The 15,351-nt window shown below is 54.1% G+C and overlaps 7 protein-coding genes across 7 annotated transcripts; 4 read left to right on the top strand and 3 right to left on the bottom strand.

Annotated features, from left to right (window-relative positions):
* Positions 1-19: 19 nt before the first annotated feature.
* Positions 20-2,893, top strand: JDV02_003677 (uncharacterized protein). Its single transcript, XM_047984829.1, has 3 exons — positions 20-601; positions 676-2,062; positions 2,113-2,893. The coding sequence occupies exons 1-3, from the start codon at positions 498-500 to the stop codon at positions 2,248-2,250; spliced, it is 1,629 nt and encodes a 542-aa protein (XP_047840804.1). The 5' UTR covers positions 20-497; the 3' UTR covers positions 2,251-2,893.
* Positions 1,505-4,398, bottom strand: ATG4 (Cysteine protease atg4). The gene is made up of 4 exons (XM_047984828.1): positions 3,407-4,398; positions 3,152-3,320; positions 2,865-3,089; positions 1,505-2,806 (listed from the first exon to the last, which is right to left on the bottom strand). Exons 1-4 carry the CDS (start codon positions 4,020-4,022, stop codon positions 2,416-2,418), a joined length of 1,401 nt encoding a protein of 466 aa, XP_047840803.1. The 5' UTR covers positions 4,023-4,398; the 3' UTR covers positions 1,505-2,415.
* Positions 4,399-4,893: 495 nt separating this feature from the next.
* On the top strand, positions 4,894-7,369 carry SQS1 (squalene synthetase-like protein). The gene is made up of 2 exons (XM_047984827.1): positions 4,894-6,733; positions 6,786-7,369. The coding sequence occupies exons 1-2, from the start codon at positions 5,166-5,168 to the stop codon at positions 7,234-7,236; spliced, it is 2,019 nt and encodes a 672-aa protein (XP_047840802.1). The 5' UTR covers positions 4,894-5,165; the 3' UTR covers positions 7,237-7,369.
* Positions 7,341-8,417, bottom strand: HTB1 (histone H2B). The gene is made up of 3 exons (XM_047984826.1): positions 8,046-8,417; positions 7,885-7,956; positions 7,341-7,797 (listed from the first exon to the last, which is right to left on the bottom strand). The coding sequence occupies exons 1-3, from the start codon at positions 8,209-8,211 to the stop codon at positions 7,619-7,621; spliced, it is 417 nt and encodes a 138-aa protein (XP_047840801.1). The 5' UTR covers positions 8,212-8,417; the 3' UTR covers positions 7,341-7,618.
* Positions 8,418-10,509: 2,092 nt separating this feature from the next.
* HTA1 (histone H2A) lies at positions 10,510-11,471 on the top strand. Its single transcript, XM_047984825.1, has 3 exons — positions 10,510-10,750; positions 10,824-11,116; positions 11,176-11,471. The coding sequence occupies exons 1-3, from the start codon at positions 10,695-10,697 to the stop codon at positions 11,229-11,231; spliced, it is 405 nt and encodes a 134-aa protein (XP_047840800.1). The 5' UTR covers positions 10,510-10,694; the 3' UTR covers positions 11,232-11,471.
* Positions 11,472-11,709: 238 nt separating this feature from the next.
* JDV02_003672 (uncharacterized protein) lies at positions 11,710-12,277 on the bottom strand (the record flags this gene model as incomplete). Its single annotated transcript, XM_047984824.1, has 5 exons — positions 11,710-11,738; positions 11,803-11,844; positions 11,909-11,987; positions 12,064-12,196; positions 12,255-12,277. The coding sequence occupies 5 exons, from the start codon at positions 12,275-12,277 to the stop codon at positions 11,710-11,712; spliced, it is 306 nt and encodes a 101-aa protein (XP_047840799.1).
* Positions 12,278-13,181: 904 nt separating this feature from the next.
* Positions 13,182-15,042, top strand: KGD2 (Dihydrolipoyllysine-residue succinyltransferase). Its single transcript, XM_047984823.1, has 4 exons — positions 13,182-13,697; positions 13,775-14,140; positions 14,199-14,591; positions 14,647-15,042. The coding sequence occupies exons 1-4, from the start codon at positions 13,449-13,451 to the stop codon at positions 14,941-14,943; spliced, it is 1,305 nt and encodes a 434-aa protein (XP_047840798.1). The 5' UTR covers positions 13,182-13,448; the 3' UTR covers positions 14,944-15,042.
* Positions 15,043-15,351: the final 309 nt, after the last annotated feature.

The following is a 15,351-nucleotide window of genomic DNA, read 5'->3' as shown; positions in this document are numbered from 1 at the left end:
CTCCTGTGCTTTGGCGCGACAGCTTTGTCTTGCAGACTCCACTTTGTTGCAAAGAAGAGCCTGCCTGTCCTTGCTTGGCCGCTCCATGACTCGAGCGGCGAGTGCAGGCTTTTAGTACTGAGGTAGTACACGTACACTAGTAGCAGGCATATCCTGCCCTACCACCAAAGGCAAGGCACCTTAGAGGTACTACTGAGCCTGGGAGCCTCAAGGCACCTGTGGCTAGAGGTGGTGGTTGCCTACCAGATTTAGTGCTGCTCGCGCCAGCTCAATCCCTCGTCTCTTACTTCACAAGCCCTCACCATTATCTTCACGCCTCCCTCGCCGCGTTTGGCGGCAAGACGCCTGCATAAAGAGGCCAGAAAGGCGCGGTAAACCGAGCTTCAAGTCAACGAGTACAAGGTGGCGAGGGCTAGAAAGGCGCCCTTCATTCGTACTTCATCGATAGCCTCTCATCAAACCGGAATCGAGGTGCCGTCTCAGGACATCCGCTCGATATGGGCGCGTCCCAGTCCTCTTCTCAGCAGGGAGCAAACGCCGCCACAGCTAAGATATGCTACTATGAGCTTCTCGGCGTGGATCGCGAAGCGAGCGACAATGAGTAAGATGAGATTTCATTGCTATCACAGGCCCATCCAGTCGTCATGTCGCTGATGTGTTGTTGCCGTCTCACAGTATCAAAAGGGCGTATCGCCGAAAGGCGCTCGACCTTCACCCAGACCGCAACTTGAACGATGTAGAAGCGGCGACAAAGAAATTCGCTGAGGTGCAGTCCGCGTACGAGGTCCTCTCCGACCCTCAGGAGAGGGCTTGGTATGACTCTCACCGAGACGCCATCTTGAGTGGCCACGACGACCTCACTGATGGTGCTGCGCCAACGACATTCCGCAATGTCCGCCTGACAACGACCGACGAGATCCTCAGTCTCATGCGGAGATTCAATTCTACAGTGTCCTTCAGTGATGAGCCGACGGGCTTCTTCGGCATCGTGCGCGAGACATTTGAGCACCTCGCCCTCGAAGAAGAGACAGCGGCCGAGTTTGAGGGCCTGAACATCCCCGACTATCCGACTTTCGGCTCCTCTGACGATGACTATGATCAGGTTGTAAAAGTTTTCTATGTCTCCTGGTCCAGCTTCTCTACGAAGAAGACGTTTTCTTGGAAAGATAGACATCGCCTGTCGGATGCCCCTGACAGGCGAACACGTCGACTCATGGAAAAGGAGAACAAGAAAAGCCGCGAGGACGCCATACGCGAGTTCAACGATGCCGTCAAATTTCTTGTTGGGTTTGTCCGGAAACGCGATCCTCGCTACTTGCCCAATGTGCAGACTGAGGCAGAGCGCCAGAAGGCATTACGAGATGCGGCGGTGGCCCAGGCGGCTCGGTCCCGAGCCGCGAACCAAGAGCGGATGGCCGACTACAATGTCCCAGACTGGGCGGGACCACGCTGTGATGCCGCAGAAAACCACGTCTTCTCGGAATCATCTGGCGAGGATTCTGAGGTCCAACTTCTTGAGTGTATTGTTTGCAACAAGACTTTCAAGAGCGTTCAACAGCTGGCGGCCCACGAGCGTAGCAAAAAGCATATCAAGGCAATGCAACAACTGCGGCGCCAAATGGAAAAGGAGGGTGCCGATCTGGATCTAACTCCTGACACCTCTCATGACCCTGGGCGAGATGGGAGTCGCAGCACCGCCGCCTCAAAAATAAGAGAACAAGGAGAAAACGGCAAGGACATCGATGAATCTGCGATCGACAGCCACGTCAAACTCCATGATAAGGACGCTTCAACAACCTTGGCATCGTCTGAGAGCTCGTCGTTGCCGCCATCCGGTGACGAAGACTATGCGCCTAGGGTCATTGTCGAAGAGCGACTTGCGCCGACTGTTGGGGGAGGGGGGGATTCCACCCGCTCGACGCTGGATATCAACGACGACATAGTGAACTCGACCCATCACATGTCGCTCACCGAGGACGCGATTGGCCAAGTCAAAGTTGGCAAGGCCAAGGCGAAAAGGGCAAGGAAAGCAGCAGCCCGCTCCGGGGGCGCAGCTACTGAGGTAAGACCCATCAGCCTACTGCTCTCAACCACCACTCATCCTGCAAACAGCACCAATGTTCCGTCTGTCGGGGTCATTTCGAGTCCAGGACAAAGCTTTTCAGACATATCCGAGACCAGGGCCATGCTGCACCAGGGTCGCACGGCACAGACTCCTCCAGCAAGGTAAGGGGGAAGAAGGGAACGTAGAGCGATACCAATTTTCAGCTGGCTAGTAATACCCCGGGTAGTTGACTAGGCGAACAATTCAAGTCGCCCTGGTATCTGGAACAACCGCGAATGCAAAATTAGGCCAACACGGCCAGCACCCGACACCAGACGCCGATACACGTATGCACGTGTAGGAAGACAGCTCTACACTGTGGAAATCGTTCCGTCATCCTCTTCATCACTGAATGGCTCCACTTCATCGATCGCGGCTCTCCTCTGGCCGAGCGGGGCCTGCGTTACCGGGTCGCAATCCGCAACCTGGATGATGGCTTTCCCCTGGACGTGCTTTACGCACCGTCTCCAGTCCGACCAATCCTCTTCGCTCCGAATAAGAAAGCCGATCAGCATGCTGGGGTCGACTTCCCGAATGTGAATTCTGCGCAATCGAGTGGTGTGGCACGACTCAATTTCGTCACCGGTATATTGGTTGGTATCGGCGTGATATGGTAGGGCCGGCCGTGTGTGGTGGGGATCCAAGTAGAACAGATACTGGCCTTGAGCGCCTACGAAGTAGTGAGAGGACGATGGTCGACCGCTGCATGGCTAGTGTGTCAGGAGTGAACCGGAAAAAGAGGTACGCTCAAATCACTTACCCAGCGATGCCAACGGACTGGGGCATTTGAAGGGACGCGATAAGCGCCTCCCAGTATACTGGTGTTATTTTGTCGATCCCGAGGCGAGTCCCCACGAGAATGAGCGTCGGGTGAAATCCACCACCATCCGGCTTTGCAATCTTCATGAAGCTATTCTCGTAAACGTCGGGGCCGTCGCCAGTTGAGTACACCCGAAGACTTGTGTCGTTTGTATTTACCAGAGCCCTGGATCAGGCATGTCAATATTATGACTCCACGCCATTAAGACGAGACAGAACGCCACGCACTGTATGCACCGCGCTGTCGCAGATGGACCAAACCACTCTCCTGGATACTTGCCACACGCAATAGCGCCGTGGTCAACGAAACGATGTATGGAATACGGTGCACGCGGGTCATCAGCAAAGAGGCTGACTATGAGGCGTTCTTCGTGCAAATATTCCCCCCGACGCCAATCTGTAGTCGACAGTCAGAGAGTCTGTCCGGATGCCGCTAGTGTCGGGATAACTGGGCATTCTTCGTCGGCCTCGGGTGCAACATACCTCTCCCGAGCCGTATAATGGACAGTGTGTTGGCCAAGAGCCCCTGACCGGACCTGATCATGCAGCCCCATCCACTATCTGAAGAGAAGCCGTCATGCTCGCTAAGTTGGCTCATAATACGCACAGAAAATGATAACGATGATGTCGCTTTGGGATCTGTGGACCTCTGTATCGGGGCGAATTCGGACCTGTACGTCATCCAGAATCTGGAACCGAAGTCTTCGAGAAAGCCTTGAGGCCAGCCGCCGCTACCATCACAGGTCGACTCCTCGTATGCGAGTGAAGACAAAAGGCTGGCCGATGATGACGCGGGAGGTGTGTCCGATGCTATAGCAGATAAATCGGAAATGAGAGCCTTCGGCGCCTGCGGAGATAGCAGGTGCGAGCCCATTCGAGGGCTCGAGTGGGCAGTGTCATTTCCGTCGTGGTCTTTGTTTTCGTTCTCGTCGTGGCCTTTGGCAGGACCAGCGACGGACTTATCAGACAACCTATAAGACCGCCCGAGACACCATGCCGGCTGATCTGCGACGACGTCGTTGACCGGCTCTGGGTCCCAGAACATCTGTACGATACGTCGATAGCGGCCAAGTCCAGCGCCGGCAATAGCGGACTCCATGGCTAGATCCTAATGGGCGGTTCTCACCGCCCGAGCCCGGCAAGCTGACAGTACAGTATCGATGTTGAAGGCACTTTCGTAATGAAGCCAAGGGGATTTGGGCGACGGCGACCAGCTTGGCACGGAAACGTCGGTTTCCTTTCGCAAGCACGATGTTCACTCAGACCGCGTCGTCGCACTGGAGACACTGATGTCAGTGGTCCCGATGCCGCCTGAGGTCCGGACTTCTGTCTTGTCTACGCCTTGGGTTGTCGGAGCGCTGCTTGCAGAGGCTCGGTTGTCGATGCTGGTGTACGCTGAGGTAACGGATGATGACGCCTCGCGTGGCAGGCTCGGCTCGGAGGTGTTGACGGCGGGGGCGGGGGGGGAGGGTGGGCAAGAGGCAAGGCAGTTTCCTTCCACCCCAGGCTCCTGTGACTGCGGTCGGATACCTGTTAGGTGAGCCGCGTGACGCAAGTGCTTGTAAATGATCGCTTTTCAATCGAGGTAGGTGCCTTAGTAGGTACCTACAAGGCCGGGGGAGGTGGGGCGGACAGCTAAGGTACCTAAGGTACTAGGTAGGTACCCTCGCTGCCTCCAGTAATGATAACAGTACCTAGCACATACCAACTGGGTAGCAAAAAGCGCGGAAGGTGCTACCTAGGTAACAGGCTACGGCACCTATCTAGGTACCTGTACCTACTACTAGTAGATATCTAGTACAGGTAATAAGGTAGAGAAGGTACCTTGCTGAGGTACCGTCATTAGGCACTTGCTGGATGTGAGGTACTAAGGTAGGTCAGTACGTAGTACGTACTAGGTACGTACAGACTACGTAACCCGTATTCTCGACAGACAGCCTCTCATGTCCTTGTCGATAATAGTGACGAACCCAATCGGTTCTTTTCATGCCCATGCTCATAACCACTAAACAACAGACTTGATCAATACGTCGACCTTTGACGGCCATAGCTGCGCACAACACGAATCGGTGGCGACCCCGACAACTCAAGAAGCCCGCCAAAAGTGGTCAAGGCACGTTAGTAACCAAACGTTTTTTTTGGGACTGTGCGCAGGCACGCAGGCGTTTCCTCTCTCACACATCAGGGCATCATTGGGTAGGTTTCTTTGCCGACGCCCGTGGTTTATCCTGTAGCTCCTGCCATGCCGCGAAACTTTCGCGGCTCGAGCAACACGCCGCGTGCACGGCAAGGAGGACTATCGCAGGGAGGCTTGCGAGGGCGTGGTCGTCGGGCAGATGCCACCTTGTCGCGTGTGACCACGCCGGCTCCAGCCCAGTCCAGCGGGTCAGGCCTCGACCACATGCGTATAGTCGGCAAACCAGCATACGCGACAGCCACGTTCACTCTGGCCGAGGAAGCCAGACAGACGTCGCAGCATGACCATTCCACCTGGAGCAGTAACTCGAGACTTCGCAGCCAGCCTGTGCTGTTTCGCAGTGCTGGGATGACCGAGCCGCTAAAAGCCGATGACCCGGATCCCCAGGACAGCGACCCAGCCAGCAGCGACGTCCATCCACGCAGTGAGCAACCTGACTTACCCGTGGACGTTGGTGTAGAGGAGGCTACCATGATGGGCCCAGATGAGCTAGAGCGGGCCATCAAGGGATGCGACAACGAAGCAGACGCAACCGTGGATGCCCTTTTCTTCTATGACCTGGACGGCGAGAGGTTGGCAGCGGAAAGCAGCAAGCTGGCCATCCCTATACCGGAAAGACACCGATCACCCAGCAGCAGCTCTGGTGACGAAGTCATATTGTTCCGCGGCCGTGCTGGAACACGTCCACGTCAAACTGCCCTCCCGCCGTCGCTTTCGCGAACTTCCATGGAGCAACAATCATCCGCTGCCGATGTGCACACACCAGAGGCGGACGTTGCCCTCATGCAAGATGACAAGCATCACATACAAATACCACTAACCCATCGAAAACGTCGAAACACGAAGTCTGGCAGGCGGGGAGACCGTCGGCCTGGGCATGGAAGTGAAGAAGACGCACTGCTTGCCGACTACATTGCCAACATGCGAGAGAGTGGCGAGATTGATGAGGCACTACACGATCACGGGCACAACAACCGTGACCTTGGCGGCACGAACAGCGACACCAGTGATCACAGCGAGCAAAACAAGGCACAGAGACGCAGTAACAGGCGCAGTGTGGTCACATCCAACGCTAAAGTGGTACAGGAAGAGTCCACAAGTGACGGGTTTCGACATGACCTTGCTGGGTCTGCGGAGAGCGGAATCGAACACAGCGACGCTGAGGTGGATGACGTAACCCTGGCAAAACTGATCGCGGGTCAAAGCATAAGCTCCGACTCCGACATCGACGACGCTGTTGGGAGCCCATCAGGGGGCGACTCGTCCTCGTCATCACCAGACGAGAGCGCTACAGTTGCGCAAGCAAGGGCGTCGGAGTTCGACTGTATGGATTGGGAGCGCCCGAGCCTACGGCCTAGAAGGAGCAAAAAGTCTCGCGCTCCTGTAGCCTTTGACGTCTCTGACTCGGATCTGGAGCAACAGTTACAGGTAGCCTGGAAAAATGACCGACTCAGGAAGAAACAGCGAAAACAGCAACGCGAAGAGCTACGGGCGCTTGGAATGCTTGGTCAGAACCCGCAGCCGGGGGACCTGAGGCTCAAATACCCGATCGGAATGACCATACAAGATGTTGGTGCAGAGTTCAGGGTGTTCCTCAGAGGCACTGACGAAAGGTGAGCACGCGTCAATATGGTAGATTCGCAGGCAAAATTAACCGCAAGAAAGTCAAACTTTTCCGCCGATGGACCTCCATGCACGAAAAATTATTCATGAACTGGCCAATCAGTTCAAAATCAACTCGAAGTCCACGGGTAAAGCAGATCAGCGCCGGACCACGCTCTACCGCACCGTGCGAACTCTATCATACAACGAAAGCAAATTCGACCAAGCCCTTTCTCGTATCCACAGGCGTTACTTGCCGCGACTGGATATCAAGGGGAAGAGGAAGCCGGGGAACCTCCCTGCGACAAGAGGAAACGGCCATGCTGCGACGAGCTACCGTGATGGTGAAGTTGTAGGAGCTGCCGCACCGGAGCTGAGCACAAGCAATCGAGGGCGAGCGATGTTAGAGAAGATGGGATGGAGCAGTGGAACTGCTCTGGGTGCAACACACAATAAGGGCATTCTTCAGCCGGTGACGCAGACCATGAAGCGAACAAAAGCCGGTCTGGGATAGCTGGCATCCAGTAAAGCGCCCAAGGGGCTTCAAGCCAAACTTGTAACACCGGCACCCATAAGCCCCAGATAACATAAAAAGCACAGTCTTCGCGCCACATTTGGACGCGAAACAGGTACAAATGCAAAAAGGCAAGAAACAAATGATCATGTGCACGAATTCATTGCCTCGAGACCCTATTCTCGATGTGTATTGTACAACCGCAAAACCCCGTTGACCGTTTGAAGACATTGCCCCCATAAAGCAAAACCATCCGTAACGCATTAAGAAATCCCAAGACAAGGCGACTTTGGTGTGAACGCCCTGAGACTTCCGATCATGACACCCTGATGCCACGCAAAAAGACAAGAAAGCATTAGACCATCGAAAAAAGTACCCGTGCTTATTTCGTGGACGAAGAGTACTTGGTGACGGCCTTGGTGCCCTCAGAGACGGCGTGCTTGGCAAGTTCACCGGGGAGGATGAGGCGGACCGAGGTCTGAATTTCCCGAGAAGAGATGGTGGACTTCTTGTTGTAGGCGGCCAACTTGGAGGCTTCAGTGGCGACACGCTCGAAGATGTCTGAGGTGAGACGTCAGCGCGCGTGCAGGCAAGAGGAATGTGGTGTCGAGACAACGACCACAATGGACAGGGATGGCAAAGACCTACCGTTGACGAACGAGTTCAGGATAGACATGGCACGGTTGGAAATACCAGTGTCGGGGTGGACCTGCTTGAGGACTGCAATGCATGCGTTGTCAGTAAAAGCGCTATTTGCGTGTGCGGGCGCGGCAGACGCGTGAATATAGAACAGAAGCCGGTGCGCGTACCCTTGTAGATGTAAGAGCTGTAGGTCTCTTTGCGAGTCTTGGAGCGCTTCTTCTTGTCGCCCGATGAGGCAGTCTTCTTGCCGGCATCCTTCTTCTCGGGAGCCTTGGAGGCAGTAGAAGCCGGGGCCTTGGAGGCGGGCTTCTTGTCGGCGGCCTTGGGGGGCATCTTGACGGTTTATGGGTTGGCTGAGAAACAGAAAAGGATATCTGTACGCGTGCGGCTGGGGATGAAATCTGCGTGCTTGGGAAGAGCAGCGGGTCAGGTAGTCAGCGGGTGGTGGATGGAAGTTGATGGCGGAGGAAGAAGGGTTGGGGGGTGGGCTGGGTTTTTGTAGCTGACGCGCCGCGACCGCAGTGGGTTACTGATTGAGGTGCAGCGTCGAGACGGGCGTCTGGGGGGGGGGGGGGCCTCAGTGGTGGTTGGCGCTGAATGGCGGTGTTTTTTCTACCATTTCTAGCCAATCTGGCCAGTGCCAGTAGTGGCCTGGAGGTGGGGGATCTGGGCACTAGGTACGTACCTGGGTACGTACTTGGCGCGTGTTCCATGCGCGTGTGAGACGCTGGACCAGGCAAGCAGTGAGTGGCGGGGCGATGGAAACGGGTGAGTGGAGCGCGTCGTGAGAGCAACGCGCAACAAGGAATTGTGAGGCGCGCTTGACCAGGCCAAAAAGAGCGGCTCTGCGGAGAACATAACACGCGCGTAAGTAGTACGTACTACGACCTGGTGCCACTGGTGCTGCCATTGCACAGGTACTCATCCCATGCTCACACGCACAATGGTACACGTACATACAGCGCAGTACGTACCTTATTCATAGAAGCTGATGTATGCAGGTCTGCACGAAGAAGTGGGCTGCGGTCAGCGAGCGCTTTTTTGCCGCTCACTTATACTACAGGTAGTAACGTTGGTATGATATGAGGAGAGACGAGAGGCGATACTTGGACACCCGCAGGCTAGCTAACATTGAGGTCATGTCACTCTTGTTTGTTTTCGATGAACCGTTTGATATGAACCGATGGACACGTTTTCAATTCAAGGACGGCGCGTTGTGGTTGCCCACGACCACTACCTCGCACTCAAGCCACTGTCCGTCCTGTGATACAACAAAGAAGCCCGAGCTGGCGGCAAACGCGTCTGCCGCTAGGTCACCAGAACTCTGACCGGAACATACGTGCAGATTCGAGTACTAGAGCCTAGATGCCATGTAGTTAGTGGTATCATGCTGCTCCTTGCGGGGGTAGAGCTGTCTTGTCTGTCCAGTGTGCGTATTTAGAGCGTCCCGTGCGCTTTAGTGCCGCTTCACGTCACGCCCGCCATCCCTCTAGAGCCGGATGGGCACTCGAGGCTGGGAGTCCTTCATGGGCACAGGGTGTGTGATTTCTGCCTTCGTAGCGCAGCAAGGGCAACAGGCACAATCTAGGTATCTGGTACGCAATGCTCCCGCCAAGCGTGTGGAGGAGGTGCACCCAATGGTGAGGGGAGGCGACCTGTGTTTTTGTGTTTTTGTGTACCTCGATTTTTGATTGGCCAGAATACACCTTGGTACTGAAGAGAGCAACCCCCCGCGCCGGCTGCGCCAGGGAGCTCGTCTATAGCACTGTCGCACGTCATGCGGCTTGGGCAGATCCCAAGACAATGAACGAGGTACGGAGTACAGTGTACTTCGGTACTCGGACCCTCGTTTCAGAGCCCTTACGAAGTGCTAAGGTACCTTAATGAGCTGACTCAGCGACCAGAAATCATCAAAGGCAAAGGATTACCAAATTACCTCTCGATAGGCCTGGCAAGTACTAACCTCCTTGTAGTATCTGGGTCAGTACCTAGGTACCTAGGTACTGAGGGGAAGGGCTACCATAACATTGTACTGGGTTGCGTGGCCTGTCAGGTACCACAAGCTGCTGTCAACGTTTTCCTGCGCATGCCTTGAGGTACGTGGGCAAGCCAGGCACGAAATGGTCGTGTTGAAAAACACAGGCTTGGGGCGCGCATGTCAACGCCAGACGAACAAAGGACAAACGAGACGAGCACATTGTAGGTGCGCGCACGTATGTGCACGTAGTCTTGCAGCGGACGTACCGGAGATGAACAGCCGCTCCCGCCTTCGACTCATGCAAGAGACCGCCCGTCTGCCTAATGCAGCGCATGCCTGGCGATGGTGCTACAGAGGGGATTCGTGACAACCACGGCACGGAACAGTCGCAGGGCGGCAGCCCAGCAGTGGCATGCTGCTCCCTGCCCGCATGCCCACGCATCCACGTTGGAGCTGGACTGCCCGTTTCCTCCAGGCGCGCCTGCAGCCTTGGACCCACTGGCGCGCCTGCCAGCAGTACCTTCTACCTGCTCAGTCTCGTGGGTATGTTTTCCCCCCTGCCTTCCCCTGGATGTTGAGAACGCGAGTCCGCCCATTTCCCATAACAGGACTAGCGCGCTAGCAGCCCCCGAGCGGGTGATCCAGCGTCACGTCTCCAACGCGCCAAAAAGTACTTAACCTCTGAGCCCCCCTCCATGTCCCCTTCGCTCTCCCATTTTGAATTCCCCAATTGTCACCACTGCCATCCACCTGCATCTTTGTCGCCCTGTCATCCGGCCGTACTCTCGTACCCATTTCGAACGTTCAAGTTTTCCCAACCCAAAATCACAACATCAAAATGACCGGCGGCGGCAAGTCTGGCGGCAAGGCCTCTGGCTCCAAGAACGCGCAATCGTAAGTCATCTCGCATCGTCTGCTTGCACGATCATCCCTTTCGTTCAGGTCGTGTACTGATCAAACTTCTCAGCCGTTCGTCCAAGGCTGGTCTCGCGTTCCCCGTTGGTCGTGTCCATCGTCTTCTGCGAAAGGGCAACTATGCTCAGCGTGTCGGTGCCGGTGCTCCCGTCTACCTGGCTGCTGTTCTCGAGTATCTCGCTGCCGAAATCCTTGAGCTCGCTGGCAACGCCGCCCGTGACAACAAGAAGACTCGTATCATTCCCCGTCATCTCCAGCTGGCCATCCGAAACGATGAGGAGTTGAACAAGCTGCTTGGTCACGTCACTATTGCCCAGGGTGGTGTCCTTCCCAACATTCACCAAAGTCAGTATCCGACTTCCTACATGGCGGGTGCCGGTTCGTTTGCTAATACCACGCTGCAGACCTGCTGCCCAAGAAGACCGGCAAGAGTGGCAAGGGTCCGAGCCAAGAGCTATAAACGGCTGCGTGTTTTGTTTTTAACTTGCGACGGTTGATTGCTTTCGGTGCTTACGACATGGGGTCACGGTTCAGGGTTCACGGCTACTTTGGTCTCTATTTTTTTTTACGCGTCTGGGTTGTACTATAATCCCCCACGGCAATGGTCATCATGAATGAGAAACAATTTCAAAACTTGAGTCTCCCATTTCGTATGATTGCATCTATCGGCCAATTCGTCGCGTCTCCTAGCTTGACGCACGAAATGAAGCGGCCGTGCATATCTCTGCGCGTCCGGTGGGCGGTCTCCATGTATGCCCAGCCCACGTTCATCTCAACTTTGTGTTGCAAAGGTTGGAAGGTACCTCCGACTCGATGGTCCCAGTCAAAGCTACGTATGCCATAAGTGCACCCTGGTTGAATTGCGGTCCTCGGTTTTATGTACAGGACTCCGTCTTCCTATCTCAGAAATTTCTCCGCGTAGCTGACGCATTGTCCTGTCAATGTCTATTGATGGGGTTGGGGGGGGCTAGCGGTTCGCGAATGGATGCTTTAGCGACAGGCTATGGTTGAGGAGGCGTCGGTTGACTTACGTTCCAGAATCGGCGATGGGAGGTTGCGTTCGTATTTGGAGCCTTGTTTGAAGTTAGCGTGTACACTCCTTACTGTCATTCGACGGGCACTCCAATTTGGACATGCCTCCCGGAGCCGTTGGCGGAACGTAGGGGTCTGGATGTTTCCAGCTGTCAAGCAGCTTTTCTGTCTCGGACAATAACGCCTGCGGCACACATCATGTCAGCAGCCTTCCGTGACTGGGATCGCTCGTTTCTATCGTGCTTGGCTGATTGTCGCACCCTTTGTTGCCTGGGATCGGCCACGTGGCGGTTTGCCTCGAACAGTGACCGTATATACAACGCTTGGCCACGCCAGAGCTGGCGCTGGACGGCCCAGTCCAGTGCCAGTCTCAGCGACCGACGGTACAGGGACCTGTCACGCGTTCATTAGCGTCTGGTAACTGGCTCTGTTACGTGTAGCTGAGACTTACAGTGCCGCTCGCCGAGAAGACATCGTTGCTGCCGTTTGTATCAGGGTCGACAATTCGATTTCCGTCCGCCGTACTGGTGGGTGGAGCTTTCGATGCGCGGCCTGGCAGCTTTTCCCCTTTCCGATATCTGATTGGGGTATTTAAAGCTCTTCTTAGTGGTTCCGTGCCGCACCGCTGCAAGTTGATCGATTATCACGACGGACTTTCCTGCCAGTGTCAATTGATGCGGGCTCCTCGCCGCAGTTCGTGGTTGTGTTTGGAGGACTTGGGATTGGCCGGGGGCTCTTGGTGCCTTGTGGCCTGGCTCGACCCGCTTCGCCTGGTCCCGCCTTTGGCAGGTACGTACCCCCAGCGTCATACTACGCGAGTACTTCGTACGTAGGTATCTTCATCACATTAGTTACAGGCCGGCCAGGTTTAGCCAAGGAGATCAAGTAGTCGCTTCGAGCGACTCAATCGTAGCCAGCCCTGCGTGTGACGTACTTGTATGCATCTAGAGACGACATACTGGTATGAGTTTTTTACTTTTTGCGATGGTGCCGACTGCCACCAATTGAGGTATTTGATACTGTTGCTTCGGCAATAGCAAGGTTGCGAATTTGTCGATGATTCCTGGTGTGAATGATGCCCAGCGTCTGCGGGGTAGCATTGGTCCCAGGAGATTATAATACTGAGAGTCCTCGTGGCTGGCATCTGCCGTGGGCGGTCATTACGCAGAAGACGATTAGAAACGAGGAACTGGGTTGAACCGGCGGAAATATACGAAGTACTTCGTAATCGCATGTTGTATAGGGTGGGCGAGAGAAGGGCACAGCAGACCGAGAAACGCTCACCGAGAAGCCGGGCAACCAAAAAGTGGTGGCCAATTAGAACCACGACAAGGTCCCGAGCTCCGGCTAAGCTGGTTACTCAAGTTTCCACCTGCCTAAAATTTTCTCAACGAGAGGAGGTACTGCAAAGTACTTATTTAGTCACAATCCGCGTGAGAGAGACAAGAGGATACTTACTTGCTCCTGCCAGCAGAAAGCCAGGGAGAGCTTGGCAGGCACTTGGCCTGGAGTCTGATGCACCTTACCCTCCTGGAATCCACGGCTCCTACGACAAGACTCCTTTCTGTCACATTACTAGACACACCAACAGCCACAGCCGAGAACGCCGACACTGAACAAGCCTGTCACGCACGCGCAGCCCGCCATGTTGTCCAGAAGGATAGCTGTTGTCTCCCGCATGGTGTTGCTGCGTCCAACGCAGCATCAGCCTCGCAGGAGCCCGCTAGTTGCGCTTCCCGCGATGATGCAGGCCGTCCGCGGTTACGCAGACAAGGTTGTCAAGGTGCCGCAGATGGCCGAGTCAATATCGGAAGGAACATTAAAACAATTCTCCAAAGGAATTGGCGAATATGTGGAACAAGACGAGGAGATCGCTACAATCGAAACTGACAAGGTACGATGAGTTGAGCTGTCTTGCATGGAGTGCAGGCGGTCATCCTTCCCGCGCTGACAGCGTCGGAATGCAAATAGATCGACGTCGCAGTCAATGCACCAGAGGCTGGAACCATCAAGGAATTTCTTGTCAGCGAGGAGGACACCGTTACGGTTGGGCAGGACCTGATCCGTCTTGAGCTCGGTGGCTCGCCAATCGCTGGAGGCTCGAAGCCAGAATCGTCCACGCAGAGCGGCGGGAAAGAGGAGGCCCAAAAGGATCCATCGCGTGACGAGAAGAAAGCGGAATCGGGCAAGCCCCAGGTGCCAGAAACAAAGCAATCAGAACAGCCGCCGCCCATCAAGTCCGAGGCATCAAAACAAGCGACGAACGAGGCTCAACCCGCCCAACATCCGGCCACCCCCAGCTCACCAGCCACCGCCGGTGGTCGCGAGGAGCGTCGGGTAAGCGTCACCATCCATGGACTGAAGGTCGACTGGCTGACAATACTCGCTGCTCTAGATCAAGATGAACCGGATGCGCCTGCGCATAGCTGAGCGCCTTAAGCAATCCCAGAACACCGCCGCCTCGCTGACAACATTCAATGAGGTCGACATGTCTAACATCATGGACTTCCGGAAACTGTACAAGGATGAAGTGTTGAAGAAAACGGGGATCAAGCTTGGGTTCATGAGCGCCTTCTCCAAGGCCGCCGTCCTCGCCATGAGGGATATACCCGCGGTCAACGCATCCATCGAGGGTCCCAACGGTGGCGACACTATCGTGTACCGCGACTACGTCGACATCAGCGTCGCGGTCGCCACCGAAAAGGGTCTTGTTACACCTGTGGTCCGCAATGTGGAGTCGATGGACATGGTCGAGATCGAGAAGGCCATTGCCGACATGGGAAAAAAGGTGCGCAGAAACCTTGGGCCAATGAGTCTCGATATATACTGATCACTGAACACAGGCGCGCGACGGCAAGCTGACCATCGAGGATATGGCAGGCGGCACATTCACAATCAGCAATGGCGGTGTCTTCGGTTCTCTGATGGGCACGCCGATTATCAATCTCCCACAGAGCGCCGTTCTTGGACTCCACGCCATTAAAGACCGCCCCATTGCTATTAATGGCAAGATTGAAATCCGTCCTATGATGTACCTTGCATTAACATATGACCACCGCCTACTAGATGGCAGGGAAGCGGTGCAGTTCCTCGTTAAGATTAAGGAGTATATCGAAGATCCTCGTCGGATGCTTTTATAGATGCTTTAGTAATATAGAGTAGATATTTTTATTTATTTATAAGTATTACTATTTTATATTTCTTTAATTTTATATATCCTAAGACTTATTAAGCTAGGCTAATAATATTATATTATTTTATATTAAGTTATAATAAGTAAAGAAGCTATAATAAGCTTATATATAATATATAACTAACCCTATTATAAGCTAGTTAATAATAGATAATATATAAAATAATATTATAATATAAAATAAAATAGAAAATATTATTTATTTATTATTATTAATTAAGCTTAAGTAAATTATTTAAGGCTAAAAAATTAAATATATTAAAAAACCTTATAAGGATAAAAAACTAAAGTAATACTATTTATATAAATAGAAAAGTCTAGCTATATAGATAGTTTACTTTTTATTTTATTTTTA

Source organism: Purpureocillium takamizusanense, chromosome 3, assembly GCF_022605165.1.
Source record: "Purpureocillium takamizusanense chromosome 3, complete sequence".
In the NCBI taxonomy this organism is placed as follows: Eukaryota; Fungi; Ascomycota; class Sordariomycetes; order Hypocreales; family Ophiocordycipitaceae; genus Purpureocillium; species Purpureocillium takamizusanense.
Note: the sequence above shows the minus strand (reverse complement) of the source record. Positions and strands in the feature narration are given on the sequence as shown.